At 36.0% G+C, this 21,848-nt stretch overlaps 1 protein-coding gene and 1 long non-coding RNA gene across 2 annotated transcripts in view; one reads left to right on the forward strand and one right to left on the reverse strand.

The window, feature by feature from the left end:
• LOC126827198 (protocadherin Fat 4) overlaps window positions 1-11,651 on the forward strand; it is a 30,538-nt gene extending 18,887 nt beyond the window's left edge. Inside the window, exons 9-20 of the mRNA XM_056102264.1 lie at window positions 1,295-1,389; window positions 1,477-1,599; window positions 1,692-4,317; window positions 4,436-4,712; window positions 5,099-6,047; window positions 6,193-6,523; window positions 6,899-7,050; window positions 7,299-7,476; window positions 7,973-8,058; window positions 8,740-8,822; window positions 9,244-9,526; window positions 10,303-11,651. Of these exons, the coding sequence (XP_055958239.1) occupies window positions 1,295-1,389; window positions 1,477-1,599; window positions 1,692-4,317; window positions 4,436-4,712; window positions 5,099-6,047; window positions 6,193-6,523; window positions 6,899-7,050; window positions 7,299-7,476; window positions 7,973-8,058; window positions 8,740-8,822; window positions 9,244-9,526; window positions 10,303-10,397 (5,278 nt within the window). The 3' untranslated portion in view covers window positions 10,398-11,651. The remainder of the gene's footprint in view (window positions 1-1,294; window positions 1,390-1,476; window positions 1,600-1,691; window positions 4,318-4,435; window positions 4,713-5,098; window positions 6,048-6,192; window positions 6,524-6,898; window positions 7,051-7,298; window positions 7,477-7,972; window positions 8,059-8,739; window positions 8,823-9,243; window positions 9,527-10,302) is intronic.
• Window positions 11,652-16,893: 5,242 nt separating this feature from the next.
• On the reverse strand, window positions 16,894-20,772 carry LOC126830090 (uncharacterized). The gene is made up of 3 exons (XR_007683706.2): window positions 20,680-20,772; window positions 20,154-20,222; window positions 16,894-18,853 (listed from the first exon to the last, which is right to left on the reverse strand). It is a non-coding gene; the product is annotated as an uncharacterized LOC126830090 (long non-coding RNA).
• Window positions 20,773-21,848: the final 1,076 nt, after the last annotated feature.

Consider the following 21,848-nt stretch of genomic DNA (forward strand, 5'->3'; position numbering starts at 1 on the left):
CGGGAACATTAAATTACGAAACTGCTACTTCACATAACATTGTTGTTGTCATATCGGATGGGGGAACTCCCCTGTTGACAACTTCTGCTATTGTAAGTATCACTGTAACAGATGTAAATGAGACCCCGCCCGTCTTTGCGGCAACGCCATTTACAGCTACCGTAGCAGAAACAGATGTTGCGGGTAAATCTGTATTAACAGTTGCTGCAAGTGATGCAGATTCTGGTGATAAGTTGACCTACACGCTATCGTCCACAACGTACTTTATTATAGACTCTAGTGCAGGACTGATAACTTTAAACAGTGCCATGACCTCTGCCATTAGTCCTTACACTGTCAATGTGTGTGCTACAGATTCCAATACCATAGATGCAGTAAAGCAAACGTGTGAAACCATGACAGTCACAATTACCGATTCCAATGACAATTCACCAGTATTCAACCCAGCAGCATATACAGCCACCGTCAATGAAAATGCTATAAACGGCTTCAATATTCTTACAGTAACAGCCACGGATGCAGACACTGGTGCATTTGGAACTATTGTTTTCTCAATTATGGGTGGAAATACAAACAACGTATTTGCTATTGCTGTCGGGGCTAACCCCGCAGAAGCTGATATAACGATCAATGACCAAACCTTCTTGGATTACGAATCAATTACGTCATATTCGTTAACAATCGCGGCCACAGACGGTGGCGGAAAGGCCACTGCTGTTCCGGTCACAATTTCCGTTACTCCAATCAATGAAGTAGCACCTGTATTTACGCCAGCAACTTCTACACAAAACATTCCTGAAAATTCTGCATTAGGTTCTGTGATACTAACTTTGGCAGCAACTGACGCTGACAACGGTGCAGATGGAACTATTACATATTCGATAATATCAGGTGCATCGGGTAAATTTGGCATTGATTTAAATACCGGTATTGTATCTGTGATCGGAAGTTTAGATAGAGAATTAACGCAAACATACTCCATCATGATACGTGCAACTGATGGTGGTACTAATCCGGCTGCTATGACAGGGACTTATGCTCTAACAGTAAATATAGATGATGTAAACGACAACACGCCATCCTGTACCCAATCTCTTTATACTACAGCTATTCCGGAAAACACAGCACCGGCTGCTTCTATAGCACAGCTGGTCTGTTCAGATCTTGATCAAGATCCAGCTTCTTTGAATAATGTTTTAACGTATACTGAAAACGCGGCTAGTGATCCTGGTAATCTGTTCCAGGTTAGCACATCAGGATTAGTGACAGTTAGTGCTGGGGCTGTGTTTGATAGGGAGACTCTGGACAACTACCAATACAGCGTTACAGTAGCAGATCAAGGCACCACTCCCAACGCCATCACTACTGATGTTTATATAGTCATAACAGGTGAGTACATGCACTCCCTTAATGCGGATTTGAAATAAGTTTTGAAGTATTGTATATATTTTACAAGTTAAAACTAATTGTTTTCAGATGTGAATGATAATTCTCCAGTATTTACTCCAGCTTCCTATACCAATAGCCCACCGGAAAACCAAGCTATTGGCTCAACTATAGTTACCATCACGGCTTCGGATGCTGACATGGGAGCCTTTGGTAAGTTTGGTAACTTTCAATTAGAATTGTCTCAATTTTCATAACAACCACATTCGCGTTTTATATTTTCTATATAACTTTTCTTATTCCAGGTGAAATAGAATATTCTATTATTAGTGGAAATGCGGATGGAAAATTTATATTGGACACTATAACCGGGGCGTTAATTCTTAAAAGTTCTTTGGACAGAGAAACAACTGATTCATACACCATTGGAGTACAAGCAGCAGACAAAGGAACACCAGCATCGGTCGCTGCATCATCAATTACAATAACAGTTGCGGACTTGAATGACGAACCCCCAGTCTGCAATCCATTGGCTTACAGCGGTTCAATTCAAGAAGATGTTGTTACAGGCACATCAGTGTTAACGGTTAGCTGTCCAGACAATAAAGATCTAGCACCTAACAATGTCGTACAGTACTCAATTACAGCCGGTGATCCAAGTGCCCATTTTAGCATTGATATTAATACCGGAGAAATAAAAACCAATTCGGCTTTAAATGCCCAAGTTACTTCACTCTACTCAATAACAGTTACGGCAACGGATGGTGTGTTATCAACTTCCGCCTTTGCACAAATAACAGTGACTGATGTTAATCAACAGGCTCCTCAATTTAACCCACCAGGGCCCTACACAGTAAACCTTCCGGAGGACACGGCTTTAGGATTCACAGTCATTGATCTAGATGCTACCGACGCCGACCCCACTGCTGGTCCGTTTATTTACTACATCACGGGTGGTAATGCAGACAATAAATTTAAAATCGACTCATCAACGGGTGTAATTATTTTACAAAATTCTGTGGACGCTGACACTACTCCTAGTTATTCTCTTTCTATTGAGGTGGCTGATGGTGCGGGACCAGGAACTCTTACCTCAACATCTGCCATAACCGTTACGCTTACTGGTATTAATGACAACAAACCCGTTTGCAATCCAGCAACTGTTTTCCAGGCTATACCCGAAGGCTCGATAGCTGGAACAGTAGTCACGACTTTAACATGCACAGATGCCGACATACCAACACCTAGTCTTGTTTATTCGATATTAAACGGGAATGCTGGGGGTGAATTTGCTTTGGATTCTGCAACAGGTAAAATCTCCCTGACAACAGTTGCATTCGACTATGAAACAAAACAGGCGTTTACATTGGAAATATTGGTGTCGGATCAAGGTACGACACCTGGTTTATTCACTGCAACTGTTCAAGTAGCAGTAACACCGATAAATGAACACAATCCCGTGTTTACTGGAGCACCCTACACTACTACTCAACCGGAAGATGTTGCTCAAGGAACAACAATAGTAACATTAGCTGCTACTGATAATGACCAGGGATTACAACATGGGATAGTTAGGTACAGCATAGTAGGCGGCGACTCGGGTGGGTTCTTTACAATAGGTATTACCTCTGGTGACATCCAGGTTGCCAAATCCTTGGATTTTGAAACGGCCCCTACACATACATTGACTGTTAGAGCAACGGACGACTTTGCGGGATCGGGTTCTGAAAGGTCAGTTGATACAACTCTCACAATAACTGTCACAGATATAAACGACAACAGTCCTAAATTCAACCCAGACTCTTACTCAGCGAGTGTTATTGAGTCAGCTACTGTTGGAGCAACGATACTTGCTGTAACGTCAACGGATGACGACAGTGGCGTTAACAAAAATGCGGTATATTCAATAACAAGTGGGAATGCTAACGGTGACTTTAATTTTGTAAATAATGAATTAGTTCTCGCAAAAACGCTGGATTTTGAAACGGTAACAAACTATAACCTAGTAGTTCAGGTCGTTGATCAAGGAATTCCAGCTTTAACAGACACAACAGTAATAAGCATAGCAGTACAACCAGTAAATGAAGATCCACCAGTCCTAACAGACACAAGCTCAACTGCGACTATATCAGAAGACACGTCAATAGGAACAACACTTTATAAAGCAACTGCTTCTGATAATGATGCTGGTACAGATGGCAAAATCACATATTTTATTGTCAGTGGAAATACAAATTCCGCTTTCCTTATTGATGATACTCTTGGTGATTTAATGGTTTGGTCTCAGTTAGATTTCGACACTCCACCGCAGACTTACATGTTGGGGATAGAGGCTCGAGATGCCGGAGGGATGTCGGATTCTCTAACACTGACAATAACATTAACGGATGTAAATGATCACACTCCGTTATTTACCCAAAATACATATAACGCAGCTATAAATGAAGGAGAAGCTATAGGAACATCTGTAACCCAGGCTGTAGCCAGTGATGCTGATTCTGGTGTAAATGGACAAGTCACATATTCAATAGTATCAGGAGATGGACAGGCAAGTTTTGGCATTATGCCAGCAACTGGCGTTATCAATACTCAAATATTATTAGATTATGAAGTTAAAACTTTATATTACCTGGTTGTACAAGCTGTGGATGGTGGAACTCCGGCATTAACGTCTTCTTCCTTAGTTAAAGTATCTATCAACGATATCAATGATAATCCACCTATATTTTCGCCAATGGATTTTACAGTTAATATACTTGAAGATGTCCCCGTGGGAACGTCTGTCACAACAGTTAATGCTAAAGATGCGGATTCCACAGCTAACAGTAACAATATTTTTACTTATTCACTTACGGATGCTTATTTTTCTGTGGATGCCAATACTGGTGAAATAATGGTTACGGCAGCACTTGACAGGGAAACTATTGCAAGGTAAGGTCCATTTTATGACACGCTCTTTAATGCAAGTTGTTAAATCTGAGAATGTTATTTTTATTAGTCAATGCACGTTGTAGTCATATTGATTTTTATTGGTTTCTATTTTTTTTAGCCACATACTAACTTTACAAGCAACCGACCAAGGAACCCCTGCGATGACGGGAACAGCTACTGTCACCGTTCTCTTAGATGATATCAACGACAATACCCCCATTATAACTGGTACTTACGATACAAATGTAGCTGAAGACAAAGCTATTGGGACACTTATGTTTACGGTAGCAGCAACTGATGCGGACTCTGGCAATAACGGTAGATTGACATACACCATCACTAATGGCAACACAAACACAGATTTCAAATTGGACGCCAATGCTGGTGTTCTCCAGGTAACAATATCTTTACAACTTCTGCATTAAATGCATACTTTACCATGCTTTGATCCGATTCAGTAACCACGTGTTCTACATTTCGTCAGGGCAGTGATGCTGTCACAGTTATCGAGGGCGTGTGATTACTAGAGCAGCTAATATCACTTACCACTGAACTCTTCTAACCACTATATCCCTAGTGTTTGCAGATTGTCACCCACTGTTTGTATTTGCTGTTTTGTTGGGGCGAGGGGGGGGGGGGGCGCTGTTTTGGTCGTCAGTATCCCTGCTCTGTCTATTTGACAATATAATTTCGCAGGCTTCGATAATTGTTGGACTGTGCATATTTTGTATTTTAGCTTTAATCATAGCATCATGACTTGATTACTTCTTTCCACTTCCAGATAAATAAACAGTTAGATAGGGAAACAACTCAAAGTTATACATTACAGATAACTGTCTCTGATAACGGAGCGGTTCCAAAGTCTGATATCATCAGTGTGGTCATTACAATTGACGATGTAAATGACAATGATCCAGTTTTCACTGGACCACCTTACACGTTCACTATAGCCGAGAATGTGCCTAACGCTTCACCCGTAAATACGGTAGCTGCTACGGACCAAGATGTCGGTTTAAATGCAGCACTGGTTTATGACTTCGTTAATTTCTGGCAGGGAAACCCTACTCATTTTCTAATTGATGCTTCAACGGGTGCTATAACGACATCCGGTGCACTGGATAGAGAAACTAGCGACACTTACGTCATTCGATGCCGAGTACAAGACAAGGGATCCCCAATACGATCTGCGGACGTAAACGTAACAATTACGATACAAGATCTTAATGATAATACACCAGTTTTTGACTCAACTACATATGCCTCTACGACCATCGAGAACTCGGCATTCGGAACAAGTATCCTCCAAGTGACTGTTACGGATGCCGACATCGGTGTCAATAAAGCAGTAACGCTTTCAATAGACACATCGACGGCACAAGGAACAACTGCTGATACATTCCTGGCAATAGACTCGGCTAACGGAATACTATCTGTTAAAACGAATATTGATAGGGAATCCAACAACAACTTTTCCTTCCAACTATTAGCTGTTGATGGGGGAACGCCTAGCTTAACCTCCACAGCGACAGTAACATTAATAGTTAGTGATGTAAATGATAACAGCCCTATATTTAACCCGGTATTTTACAACAGCGAGGTTTCTCATGCTGGGCAGTGTTCAAGAGTTATTACTACAGTAACAGCTACAGATGCAGATGAAGCTATCAACGCACAGTTGGGATTTTTCCTGGCACAACAAAGTAGTCTGTTCACAATTGATGGTACTTCAGGTGAGTGACTAGAACAGTGCATTTTTAATTGCTTTGTAGAAAAAGACATATCACACTTCAATCTGTGGTATTATTTGGCAATGATTAAAGCTTAACGTTTGACTGATACTTCTGCAATAATTATATTTGAATTAAATTTTAATAGGAACTGTCAGTCTTGTTACATCACAGTCTGCAAATACCAACGCCAAATACACCCTGGACATTGGTGTAAGCGATAACGGCTCTCCGGTTTTGACTGCAGTAACAACAGCACAGATAAGAATCGACACATTTATCCCAAACACGGTAGCAGTTACATTCCAACTATCGATAAGTAAAGCTGACTTCGAGGCTCGCAGGGCCCAATTTATAATCGAGCTTAAAGCGTTGCTAGTGACTAAGTATCCTACCAGTCGTGTTGTTGTTTGGTGTGTAGAAGAACGGGAAGGAACATCTATATCACCACCGGCTAGAAGACGCTTGTTGGCTACAAGGTAAGTAAATGGATACAAAAAATTCAAGTTCAAAGCAGAGGGGTTTAACGTCCACTCGACACAACTAGGTCATTTCGGGACTAACATATGGTTTAATTTTATTTCAATAATTCTCTTGCGCATAGGGGTCTTTAGCAGTGGGAGGAAACCGGAGGACCCGGAGAAAACCCACGAGGTTGGACAGGCGACCCTACAACCAGGGCTTCGAGACCACGGCAGTCGACTCAACCCCCCCCCCCCCCCCCCCCGTGGAATAGGATCAGGTGTAAGCCTTGGTTACGTTGTAAAAAAGATCTGTATGAACACCGATCAGTGAGAATCTAGTTTGCTTTACTCCGTATCTTGATCTATATCCATTTCTTTTTTATGCTCCAGCCCAGTAAATGTTCACACCTACGTAGTTGCAGATGATATTACAGATAATCAAGCTAATTTAAACCAAGGAAAGACGTTTTTAACCTATGATCAAATATTATCAGTGACAACGTCAGACGCTGCGACAGGAACTCCATCCAACTCTATCTCAGGTCAGAATTAAAATCTGTTTATTCCCCGACCCTGTAGTCAATTGTAACATCATTTAAGACGTACTAATAGTAATAACCAAAATAAAAAATATGTTGACAAATATTAACCTTTGATGGAATAACCTATTATTTAAAATTTATTCCTGACCACGGTCAGTATGGAAAATATTGGTTTTCTTGCACATAATACAATCTCTTTTAAGTTAAATTATGTGGTGAATAACAACCTCTTTAATTTCTAATTAAAGGTTCGGCTGGGTGGAACTATTACTCTGTTGAAAAGGTGACAGCTTACGTGGAAGAAACAACGGCATGGGAGCAGACACCTGTAGGAATAGCAATTATTGTTTTATGTTGTCTTGTGGCTTTGTTTTTGATTGGTCTTCTAATATTTCTATGTTGCAGAAGACACAGAAAGAAAAAACGGTAAGATCAACTTTTGGGCAAATGTCACCTCCTCGTTTGTTTTTAAGATGGACTACTCGATGTCATTAATATTACGGACTTTGTTCGCTATTTTAATAATATGAACTATGCTTTTCAAGACTCTGCGGTCGGTCATTTAGGGTTTCCCTATGTTACATAACAAATTTGAACTTTGCATTCCCTGTATTACTAACACGGGTTTTAGCTGCATAACAAATTGTACCTTTACATTCCCTATGTTAGGCCTACTGACACATGGGACACATATGTTTAGCTGCATCATTTTTTTTAGCTTTACATTACCTAATTTACTGACACCGGTGTTTAGCTACATAATAATTTTAGCTTTTCATTGTCTATTGTATTGACATCGTCGTTTTGTTGCAATAAAATGTATCTATATTTCTGCTGTTTCTTAAATTCCCGACATTGTAAAATTGAATGTACTACACTTAGTTCGATCTGATTCTTTAAAAGATAAATTTTATAATTTCAGTCCAATTACTCCCGTTAAACCACAGTCCATGCAGAAGAATCGAGAAGTCTTAGAGAAAGCTGCCCCTGTATTTGTTTCAAAACGAAGTAAGAACATGATCCTTTCTAATGGGTATAAATTAAAAGATGTAATCCTATCCAAAATACCCATACGCATAGACCAGAATAAAATTGTACCAATAGCATTATTGTTTTTTTTAAAACAAGAGAAATGGTAGACTTGTATGTTTGGGACCTGCTTACCACCCATTATCCTTTGATAATTTATTTATAAAACTTTCCTAATGTTGTACCATCTGTCTATAAACAGACGTCATTAGCTAAATACGATTGGTGCAAATCTAACATCAGCTCTGTTCTCTTTAAAATTAAAGTCCAGAAACTAAAAAATCAACATCAGCGCGGCGTATAAAGGACGTACTCCATACATAAAGAGACATTACTCGAAATTAAATGGAATGGGGTTTAACGTCTTACTGTTCTCCATAGTCTGGGCTATTAAAGACGGGACATTAGTCGTCAACAAAATTTGTGATCAACCTTAATCACACATACCTGGTCGATCTTGTTAAATCTTCAAAAAAATGCCAACATGATTGATCGAATATATATTGAACGACTACGGTTTTGGTGTCTGTGTAATATTGGCCATCAGAAAATTATTCTCTTTTTCTTTGTTCAACTAAAAATACAGAACGAAGGAAAGATCAAAATAACAGTTAGGTTACTTTCTCTATTATTTTGTAATACAAATACTCTTTTTAACAGATAATATTCCTGATTTAAATTTAAATGAGAAGAAACATCCATTACCAGCAGTTTTGGCTTTACCAATGCCTACTGTAGTTGGTGTGAGTTTTATAATTATTTTGTTACATTCTCTTTATTATTAGCTTACATCTGATCAATATTAAACTAAAATAATAGAGCAGCAATAATATACATGTAACATAAAGACACGTTAATCAGTCGGTCTTCTAATGATGCACAAAAAAAATAGAAATAAATAACAAATACAGCCCCAGATCAACAATCAATGTTGTTGGAAAAATGAGGCAGTGCGTTAAATCAAGTCTCTGTGGTTATAAAGTAGGTAGTCTGCCACATGAAAATGGCTAACCAAAAAGACACGTAACTGGTGCATTTTTCTAGAGTTTTAAGCATAGCGAAACCAAAACCGGTATGAATTCGGATTATTTTGGACAAAGGGGTCTTAAAACTGTTAATCATATGAATGGGTAGTATTAAATGTTCTACTCAAATTTTTTACAGACATACGAAAAGAAGCCATTCAGGGAACAGGTGTGGGGAGCACCAGACGATACTAAAATACCCGTAAGAACTCCGCGAGTCAGCAGATCACCTCGAACCTCAGATTCAAATCCCAGGACGCCAAGGAGCTCTTCTTCTGTGAGACAACCTGCTAAACCACCTGGAAGTGGCGGAGGTAACTCTGAACGTGTACCAAGAAATATTATAATTGAGCCAAAAGAACAAGTCGATAAAAGCTTTCCCACTGTCATCCGAGAATTTGATGGCAGAGCTGTAGATCCAGGTAAGTTAGTACATGCTTAAGTCGGCAATTAATTTTAAAACGACTAAAATGGGAGTTGTCTCCCTTACGTCGTATGGACTTATTCGGCTCCATTGGGATTCATCGATATATTTGGGTGGTTTCCGGGACATTTGAATTGGACACAGGAGTGACAGGACACCATAAATTCCTACGCTGATTACCCGAAGGAATATAGTGCAAAAGTTATTAATAGTCTGTCTCTCCCTTTGACCTGTATTTTGAGATTTCCATGGTGAACATCATACATGCTTTTGAAGTAGTGGTTGTCACATGTTGCTCCATCTGTCACATTTGGAAAAAGTCAGAGGGAAGAGAATTAACATTAACGGGGAAATTAATATTGTACCGTGTACAATGAATACACTGGAAAGGTGGGTAAACTGGAGTGGGAAAGGTTCTGTCCCATTAAGATGTTTATTTTTAAATACTATCTGTTTACTTCTTTAGGCTTTGCTTATAATTCGGAACTGAAACATATATATTATATTTATATTTCAATAGTTCGCTTACGCGTGAGGTCTGTGAGAATGGGGTGTTTGGGGAGATGGGGGGCGTGTCAGTTGATGTGATACACGGCGCACACGTTAGACCACACCTCCCTAATCAACCCCTCCCCTCCATCAACATTAATGATGCTTTCCATGACCATAAGGGAAAGCGCAATTGTAATTAATACATATAAATGTACACCAGTTGGGTAAATTGTGTAAATGTTGAGTTATTAAAATATATTTTTATTAAATTCTATCTTTCAGCTACAGGAAATGTATATCAGTATAATACAAAGACTAATGAGCGAAGATGGATATCAACACCAGATGGACATGATATCAAAGTGGATATGGTTTAAAATTAAATGATTCTGAAAATTTATTGCAAAAAGTAGAACAATGTCAATGTAAAGTTACTGGTCCGAGATAGACCTAGGACAATAGCCACGAAATCAAAAATTAAAATATTTTAAGAATGCTAAAAGTTAGAATTTGCAATAGAGTTTTAATTCTTAGCCAATGAAAATGTTGAATTCTTCAAATATTTTAGTTTCAGTATTCATGAATAAGGCCCTTGTTCTACACATAAATTCTAAAAATTCGTATCGGTCTTATAATCCACATTTCAAGACGTCCAGTGGATTTCTTCCCAGATACTTTATTTTAATATCTAATTATGAAATCAAGATGTGTCAAACTCTACAAAAAAGTTCTCCTGTGGAAAGGGTGTGGTGTAGAATTTGTACTGAATGTAACTTTAATTTAGCTTGAGTTTTAATTCCTCGGTTCCGTTATTTCTTAATATTCAATGATCGTTTTTAAGATTTGATGATTTAGAAATCAAATATTCTAAAATCCTCAACAATTTTGGTACAGATTTTTCAACTTGATTCTACAATACAAACGCTGAACAAAGTCTGCTGGCAACCCTGCCTCCTGCATAATACCCTTACTATCATTGGTTTTATATTAAATAAAGTATATAACTTCAGAGAAAGTAAACCATGAACATAAGTCTATTGGTATTAAAATAATACGTCATGTCAAGTTCTTTGGTGGTAAACTATTAACTATGCAAGAGATATCAGCCTGTTGAGTTTTAACAAGTTTACTTTTTTAAAGATTTTTTTCCATTCCTTTGCTGATTCCGATACCTATTGATAATTGATTCTATCTATTATATTATTTCATTTAAACGTGCCAAATAATTTTAGTGTCTGATTTATGTTGTTTGTGAAATATATCCGTCCAATAGTTTATTCACATTTAAATATTCTTATAGTTTTATCGTTGTAAATGACGTACCATCTTTTGGTTATTTTTTCGACGTTGCCCTTTCACTTTCAAGATATGTAGAGGACAAAACTTATTAACTGTAGAAAAATTAAATATTCAATATTTCAGATCAGTTTCAGCGGTTGCTGGACAGTTTTTATCACTCCTCACCGAGAAATATCCAAACTTACCCCCCCCCCCCCGCTCTGTCTTTTGGTATGTAGTTGTTCGTATTTGGTTCATACAATAATCAGGGGTTTAACTGCTGTTTCTGTGATACACATTTTTTATTTATAGACAGATATATGTTTTACAAAATAAACTTCTTTTAAAGGTGATACGTTGTTGGGTTTTGCCTGGAATTTACTAATGCAAAATACCCAGTTGCTTTTTATTTTACGAATGTCAAATCATACAAATCCATATTATTATCTCCGTTGTTTCATGATGCATTAAGTATACGTGTGTGGGGTAATAAATCTACTGAATGCAAATGGTGGATAAGCTGAAATTATTCAAAATCTCACAGTATAAGTTTACTTTTCATCAGGGTTCAAAGGTAACGAGATACTGACATGAGATGATGTGTTAATTATGTAGCGAAATCTCTAATTATCCTCTAATTATCACCTTTCTCAACAGGTAATCAAACCTGTAAATAACTCTCTCATCTCTGCAGGGTTAACTAAGATTTTGTAGCGATTTTAAAATCTGTCCAATTTTATTTTATAACCATGACTTGCTATAAGTCTGGTTTACTGCAGAGGTAATTTAATTCGGTGCGTGGGGTAAGATATACCTAGCGTATATTCCTTTTATTATGAAATGAACTGAAATGGGGTTTAGCGTCCTACTGTTCTGCTTCTTTCATTATGATTCTAATACAAATTATCTAATACTCAGTAGTCAAAGATTTGAATATAGGCAATACTGGTGGGGTAATCGTAATGAACTAATATGAAATGAAATGCATGGAAATTCCTATTGTTCTGCTATGAGAGAAATAATGCCCGGACTGCGGGACTACGGCCTACTCTTATTTTGAATTCCAAATGTCAAGGGTTCTTTTACGTGCATGCAAGTATTTACACCCCGATGAACTTTCTCGGCAAACACCGTAACCGAACACGGGACCTCCAGTTTAGCGAGCCGACGTCTTATTCGCTGAGCCTTTGTAGCTCCCATACTAAAATGAAAAGGGTTTTAACGTCCTTATGTGCTGGATAATGAAGACTGATATATGCTATGGAATGTTCTATGAGGAAAGTTTTGCCCAAATAACGGTGTTTTCAACTGCAACGGGTTCGTTTGCTTCCAGACCAATGTGTACACGGGTCGGGTCCTGTATGTTTTGTCTCATCCGAACGAATAGACGTTGTTCGTTACACCGTTGTTCGTTAAATCCGCGCCAGGACACCGCCGTGAATTTAATGATGAGATTCGGTATTTCTTCAAATTCTTAGTAAACCTTGAATAATTTTGAATCGATGTTTCTACGCCGTATAAATTTTCTATGCTATATGATGTAATGATTGATGGCTGTTCGCTTTGTCAGTGATTGTTCTCATTAGGAGATTGGCACGGCTCCATCACTGGTTTGTGATACATACGTCACTCACACCTGCAAAATCATGACGCATGTAAACATGGCTAATGGCTTGTCGATGAACTTTCATGAAATGTCAATTATACTTGGATCTATTGTTAAAAATATGGTCACTTCTTATTTTTATATACTGGACAACAAAAGGGCAATAGCCGTGGAAATAATGAATTATTTATCGAGGCTTAAGACAAACAAGAGATTTGGCAGACTATCAAAATGATTTGTAATAATATCGATTATTGTGCGATTAACATTTCTAACCTACAAAAAACCCTATTGTTTCCCTTACAGAAGCCACCCACAGTCTTGTTTAAGAAAACTTAGACCATCACAAAGTTTAGTTTAAAGTAACTGTGGGTGACATGCATTTTTCGGAAAATATCAATTTAATTTCTCACGAAATAATCTATGCTAACATACACCCAAATTTATTATTTAATTAAAAAAACAAAATCGAAATATCAAAGCTCTCAGTCGGATTAAAAACAGGCCCATCAATTAGATTTGGAAAAACATAAAGATGGTGGTAGGCTTGTTTACATAGATCGATGGATTTTTCAGTTCATCATATCTTTGTAAATACTAAACTGTATTGAAAAATGTTTGGACTGATACTCCCATGAAAGATTCAATTTTTACAATATTATAGTTTGTGAGGGATTCATATACCGCTCAAATCACGTCCAGGGACTTTAACTAACAAATAAGTATCATTTTTAATGACTGGAAGGACAGAAAAATATTTGCATGGAATTATTTGAATAAAAATTGCCCGATATCGTTTATTTTCACTATATTATGTTATATTAATTAATATCATAAGAACCATAAACAGTCAGATTTAAAAGAGCCAACAAAACGACTATCGAAGCTGTACGGCTATGGCACTTGAACGCAAGAATAAAAAATAAAATCTCCGGATTATGATAATATACGCAATCCAAAGAACTTTTATTTTAAGAAATTCTGGTCCAAATATGTATTTAAATCGGTCAATCTTAACTTTCATGGCGCCGGAGTTATGTGTCTTGGACAAATAATATTTGTAATAATAATTCTGTTTTATTTTCATACCAACCAGTCTATTCATCATGAAGGCTTCTTGTATCCTCTGGGACGCTTAAAGGTCGTATGGTTCTATTCTTTGGAACATTCAAATAGAGACGAAAATTAATGTAAACGCTCATGTTAATGTAATATGAATGTATATAAACTGCTTTATATTCCATTTTAAAAGAATTATTGCAATTTTTAATCAATTATGTTCGGTGAAATACGTGAACAGCCCAAATTGAACGACAGTCGTTTACGCCTGCTTCATCCGTACTTCTACACGTTTTTTTTTATTATTATGATTATTTTGTCGTTTGTGAATCAGCCATTACTAATTCCTTCCGCAGTGTCCTCTAGGATATGTTTTTCTTTATTCATTATACATCATTATTGAATTCTAATTCGTGTTTTTAATTTCGAATATTATGGTTTGGCTCTTTTAATTATATAACAAAAACGTGAAGTCTTTACATTGGCATTGTACAGTGCATAGTTTTTGACTTCTCGAATATATGTGAACCCCATGGCTTGATGTGCCTTTAACTTTGGCACTCTGAGTTTGGCGACTCTTTCGCTTGGTAAAAACAATCGAATTACATCAATTAAGTGTGCAATTAGTTCGGGCTTATAATTCATTAGTTGTGATCTAAACGTTTTAGCTGAAAAATATAATCTTCACCGTAGCAAAATATTGACTGATCTTTTTAAAAGACGGTGTACTCCCTTAAAAAGGTAGATAACATATACAGTGTGTGTGTGTGGGTGTGTATGTGGGGCGTTTTATCTATATCTTTACCACGTGTTGTTATTGATAGCTAATATGATATTATTAATAATATTCATAAAGTAGTTCACAGCGGTAAACTTAATAACTACATTACAATATTTCTGCATTGCTTATTTTATAACGTAATGATAAAATGGTATAATGCAATTTAAATAAAAATGAACGGAGATATGTCAATAAAATTGAACAAAATTAATTATGGAAAGAAAATATATTAAAATTAAGGAAAGAATTTTTCTCTATTAAGATCAGAGAAAAAAAAAACTATTAAAACAAAATAACCATTTTCTATTTAAAATTAGAAAGTGAACATAATTTCATTGTTAAAATTAGAGAAAGAACCTTTTACTGCTAAACTTAGAGAAAGGACATTTCGCTATTAAAATTAAAGAACGAGCCTCTAACTATTAATAACAGAGAAAGGGGGGGGGGATTTTCCACTGTTAAAATTAGAGAAAGAACTTTTAACAGTTAGGAGCCACGGTGGCTCAACGAGAAAGATGTGGCTCGCTAACCTGCAGGTCACGTGTTCGACCCTGCGTTGGCCGAGAAAGTTTAACAGAATTGTCCGACGTGGTCCGTCTTTGTCAGTGTTGCAGGACAGCGTATAGTGGTTCGGATGGGACGAAAAACCGAGGTCACGTGTACACATTGACGAGAACGTAAAGGATCCCTGAAAGTTGGATCTCTATATATGAGTAGGCCGAATAGCGCCGCTGTCAACGCAGAATTCCCTTATAGCACACTGTATGGCATATGCGCGTCTTCATTATCCCAGTCGGTACAAAACAGTAAACTCCATTATTTTCATTTCCTTCATTTCTTTCCCTGTAAAAATTAGAGAAAGGCCATTTTACTATTAAAATTAGAGAAAGAACTTTCCACTGTTCTAATCACAGAAACTTCACTATTAAAATTACAGAAAGGATCTTTCACAGAAATAATTACAGAAACAATATTTCACTTTAAAGACAGAACCTCTAGCTACTAAAACTAGAGACAAAAAAACTTTCACAATAAAAATTAAAGACATAACCTCTAACTATTAAAAATAGAGAAAGATCCTTTCGCTATTAAAGTTACAGAAGGGACCTTTCATTATTAAAATTAGAGAAATAACATTTCACTATTAAAGATAAAGAAATAACCTTTCACTGTTAAAATTAGAGAAATAACACTGTTAAAATTAGAGAAATAATATTTCACTGTTAAAATTAGAGAAGTAACCTTTCACTATTAAAATTAAAGAAACGCATTTCACTATTAAAATTAGAAAAAATAACCTTTCACTGTTATAATTAGAGAAATAACCTTTCACTTTTAAAATCAAACTTCCAATGTTAAATTTGGAGAAGTACATTTCAGTATAAAAATGACAGAAAGGACATTTCACTGTTAATGACAGAAATAACCCTTCACTGTTTAAATTACAGAAAGAACATTTCACTATTCAAATTAAAGATAGGAACTCTCCATTAATATTTGAGAAAAAAACTCTCTATTAAAATTAGATAAAATAACTCTCTATTAAAAATTACAGAAAAAAATATTCCCTGTCATAATTACAGAAAGATTCTTTCCCTATTAAAAGTAAACAAAGAACCCCTAATTAAAATTAGAGACAGAACCTATAATCTAACTATTCAAACTACAGAACGTAAATTTAACTATTAAAATTACAGAAAGAATGTTTAACTGTCAAATTTGAAAACCTTTTAACGATCTGAAAATAGAGTAAATTAATTTGAAGTCACTCAGAATACGAGCGGGGTTTTGGTGGCAGATAATTTAATTTTAACACGAAAGTTATTTATATAAGACAGAGTATTGTTCTGTTAAACGTTAACTATACGTGTATACTACCATATCTACACTGTAAAACTTTTTCCGTAAAATTTACGGACAAATGGCTGGCAGCTAGGTTGCCAACCAATGTACGTAAAAATTACGACACACCGTAAATATATTTTTACGAACATGTCGTAAAAATTACGTCCAAAGATTGGCAACCTAGCTGCCAGCCATTTGTTCGTAAATTTTACGGAAAATGTTTTACAGCTGTAAAAAACTTATGGTATGATAAGCATCAAAAAGACATTTACTTAAGATTTAAAACAGAATTTAATTATTCAAAACAATTTAAGATACAATTAATTCCTCAAAAATGCTTTTACATGATAGTTTAAGATATAATAAAAGACCTGAAAATACTGGAAATTGGAGATTACTGTCAGTAAGTAAAGCTAACAACTGCCTTAAAAAAAAAAAAACCTGTCAACCACAAATTCATATTTTTAACACATTTGATCAAGAGCAGATTTGATATTACAATATGGAGAATGTTTAGAGATCTAACATATTCTTTGGCTGTCAAGCAATTTGGTGGTATACTTCAACAAAAACAAAGCTCCTTTCATAATTCTTCATTAATAATAATGAACATTTGTACATGGAATAGTGACGACTTTAAAAAAAAAAAGAGAATTTGTTGCCCTATTAACAAGGGAAATAACTCTCCAAAATATTTATCAAGTTCTCACAAGACAAGCAAACAAAAATTCCCAGCAATTAAAAAATGTATGTGAAAATTGACATGGATGTATCAAATAATGGGTAGCAACAAAATATAAATTTAACAATAATGAAATTATCCATTCAAATTCTTGTACATGTAACATTTACATTATAATATTCAAATGAATTTTTTTTATAGTAGAACAACAACATTCTGAATCTATTCTACAAATATATAATCAGTGTGTTACAATAGAATTATCCTCAAATCTTTTTCTAAAATCTTAACCAAGGTGTTGTAATATTTACCTCAAATCTATTATTTAAAACATCAACAACATGAAAGTAAATTATAACAGTAAAACATGATCTAATGAAATAATGAAATCATTCAAATTTTGGGAATTAATGAATTTGCATTCTAAATGTTTAAATGAACAATTTAAAATCTAACAATTATTGAACCCCAAAAGTATCATGACTTTAAAACAAGAACAGCATCAATGCAGAATTCCTATTATTCCACCTTAAATGTACAGCTTGTTTCAATGATTAGCTTAATCTCTGTTTGAAAATGTATATCATTAAATTTTCCACAATAACTCTGCCTAAGCATGTACATTCCTTAGTGAGAATGGCATAAATTGATTCAGTCTCGTAGATAAAAATTTAGATGGAACTCGACTACTGACAAAGTTAATGAACCAGTCCCAAAATGAAATGTGTAGATGAGAGTTACACAATTTTAATGTTTATGCAACACGGCCGCATATTTAGAGACAAAATGAACTGAGGATAATTTTACAAATGTACCAAATTGTTGATGGACAAATTAAATGACCAAAAGATTTTTCCATTAAAGTAAACGGACATCTTATCAAAAGTACAATAAGAAGATCAAGTTTAATTAAGAAGATTCATTAAAAAGATTTCTTGCAGTGCGTTTAAAGTCTCATTTACAAAGTATCACTCATAAAAGGGTTGTGGCTCGGTCCCTTATCACCTATTTTATACACACTATGTGCTGGTGTATAAAAACTAACCATAAACTCAATAGGCCTATCCCTAAAGTTTGCATGCATGAACATTATTGCATCATAGGTTGCAACGATACATATCACAGTATTTCTTCTTGGACGTGTTTCCAGCTCCCTAGCCACTGCTTTTCCATCTGACGTTTTTGATTCAAAATGTTCCTATATCCGTGATTTGTGGTTCGCCGGAGGGGAATGTACTTTCAGCGGGACACATGTTTCATTGCCGAAAGCCATCTTTTCTCCTTCTTGTCACATGAACTACAGGGGAGTATTCTGCATCGGATGAAAATGGACAGTTAAAATATCTGTACCATGTTAACCAAACCGTGGTCCAGAATTTAAAGCACCTTGAACCAAAATGTGGCATCTATACCGTCGTATACCTTCTCACAGTACCGGTATATTGTTGCTATTGTTGTAACTGTACTTCGTCCATTTAAAGTTTGACAGTTTAGTGATTAGTTATACCACTTTTTGGCACACTCGAGTCTTCCTCTTTTTCATGATTTCTGTGCGTTATCTGGGTTAATTTCAAAAATGCACCTGCAAAACAAATATTCTCAATCAGGTTGTTTCTTATGACATCCATTTCAAAAGAACACATTTTAATTAAGGAAAAGGGAGCTAAATGTGCGAGAAAATGAAGTTTCATGTCCACAAACAGGAGACTAAAGAGAGAGAGAGAGAAATGGGGTTTAACGTCCACTCGACACAAACTAGGTCATTTCAGGACTAACCTATGGTTTTAATTTTATTTCAATAATTCGCTTGCGCGTAGGGGTCTTTAGCAGTGGGAGGAAACCGGAGGACCCGGAGAAAAACCCACGAGGTTGGACAGGCGACCCTACTCCTTGCCACGTACAACCGGGGATTCGAAACCATGCCAGTTGACTCAATGACAGACTTTATGGTACAGCGCGCACGTGCTAACCATTCAGCCATCCAACCCCCCCAGCAGACTAAACATATCACAAATACTATCAGTGTATACTGGAATAACCAGACTGCCATTCAATTTGGACATATTTCGCCGAGCATAACTGATTACAAATTACACTAAAAACAGAAACGACTGAATGTAAATCAGTTTATAGACATTCATAATAGATTATTATCGTTGCGACCCATTGTGTTCATTTCTCGGGGCCAAAGAATACAGATTTAGCTCCTTTAAGTTAGGTTGAACTTTTCTGATCATGATTCATATTGGTAGTAGCTGTAACTAACGTAACACCCATTGCTTTCCGGGTTAAAACCCATGCTTTCTTCTATATCGTTACCGCATCTTGGGTTTCTGATCAGATTTTTGGACTAACCAGTGGCGACTCTGCACCTATGACAGGTAAATCTAAAAGCAGACTAAAATAGGATTCACCTGTTGCTAATAAGACCTACCCCAAGGTTCAAGCTGGGAGAGAGAAATGGGATTTAACATCCACACACAACACGAACTAGGTCATTTTTGGACTAATAAACATAGAATTTTATTTCAATAATCGCTTTAACCGTAGGTCTTTTATAAACAGTGGGAGGAAAACGAACGACCCAGAAAAAATGAACACGGTTAGTCAGGCAATCTTACTCCTTTCAACGCCACTTGACTCAAAGACATAGGCTTCATTCTGACCTAACTAAGGCCCATGTTAGACCATGGATCTTATATAAGCTCCATGGTTAGACCATTCGTCCAACCACCCCTCAAATTTCAAGGTCCAAGCAGTGGGCAGGAAGTGTTGGTTTTCATTAACAATGCGCTCAACTCCCAAAATTATTATCTTCAGTAAGTTCAATCTTATAATTTTTCTTTACCGGTAGGGCCTACCTTTGAAAAAATTTTACTAACCCAGAGAAAGGCTGGGTAGCCCACTCTATAGATGACAGGAATGACACTCAAGGATGCAATAAGCTGTGCCTAAAAAAATTAGTAAAATAAAAAATTAAAGATCATTATCCAGACAATGCATTGACAATTCAATAAATTCTTAATAATGGTTTTCAGTGGTAGGCCTAGCCTACAGACCTGAGACTATGAACTTAATGAAGCCCAGAAATGTTAGCCCTTCATAGTTCATATATTTTTTTTCTATATCAATGTTATTATTATGTCATCCGAGTAGCCTCAACTAGAACTGAAGCCTCCAAAAACAATGCGAAAAAATATTAGGCCTAGCACTAACACCAGAGTGTATTTTTACTCTGTGCTAACACTAACACTGTGACAGTGTATGTGAGTATCATGTATGTCCATTTGTCTAGAAGTAGAAGAGTCGATCTATTCCTACTATTTCATAAATCAGTTACCGTACATTTTTACGAATGCTAAGAATCAATCTATGTCAAACAAAGATGTGTCCCTACTGTATACTTACCTAAAACTGCAATGTTTGGTATTGACTGTAGTGTTCAACTATTGTGCTCGATGTTGAGGGATTCCTCTTTGCCGCTAACTAACGGTCTTCGCAATAATGGCGCCCAGGAAGACCGATGACGTCACTTTAATTTAAACACCCGTATGTCATATTTACGGACGAAATTCTGTATTTCTTAAATATTAACAGACTCGTGTCTGTAATCAGGATAACAGACCTGCGCTGTAGGCGTTTTACAGAAACAAGTCTGTAAAAATTACAGAAAAGGCTTACAGTGTATACTGTCCAAGGTTCTTAATGCTAGTAAGTAATTAAAGACAAATAGTCTGGAGATCAGTCGAATATATCTTTAGAATATATAATACCAGTTCTTAAAATGTTCTTAATTAACTAAATTTTCTAATTAACTTGCTAGAATTCAGAAATTTGTGTATCCTTTTAAAAAATCTGACCGCTCAACAGATCTGAAGCTCATGTCAATATCTTTTTATTGCAATTTTTTACAAATAAAACTGATCATGATTTCATTCAATAAATTCTAATTTTGTTGATTTATTTGAATCTTATTCTTAAAGCGAGAATTTCAAATTTTCTAAGAAAGTCAAAACATAATTATTTCTATGTCTTTTATCAAATCACTATTATACGATCATGGGCATTATTTCCCAACCTTAAAAATCTATGACACAGGAAATAACAACACAATTACCTCCCCTAATGACATAATGACAATTTCATTTCTTTTTAAATACTTAGATTTTAAAATATATATGTGTCGCGTGATGTATCTCGTGCGATTCATTTTATCATTTTATATTTTTGTAAGCACCAAAAACACATTTGTCTCAAAGTATTTAGGATCTCGAGAAAACGATTCAATTTGTCACTCTCGTTAAGCGGCCAGTCATGCAAATTCCCGTCAGTGGCAGGTTAATACAGATTCTACTGTATTTCGAAAGCTCAACAAATACTTCCTTTAGAATGTTGAGTTCTCCCTCTACTGCATTGTTCAGACTTACCTCACTTTTATTTTCCTTAGATTGCATTATACCTATCGTTAAGCTGAATACATTTTTCTAGTACGTGATTATTACCTTGTCTAGGAGTTTAATATTTCCCAGTAATTATTACTTTGTCTAGGAGTTTAATATTTCTCGGTGATTATTATT

This window comes from Patella vulgata, chromosome 7 (genome assembly GCF_932274485.2).
Source record: "Patella vulgata chromosome 7, xgPatVulg1.2, whole genome shotgun sequence".
Taxonomy (NCBI): domain Eukaryota; kingdom Metazoa; phylum Mollusca; class Gastropoda; family Patellidae; genus Patella; species Patella vulgata.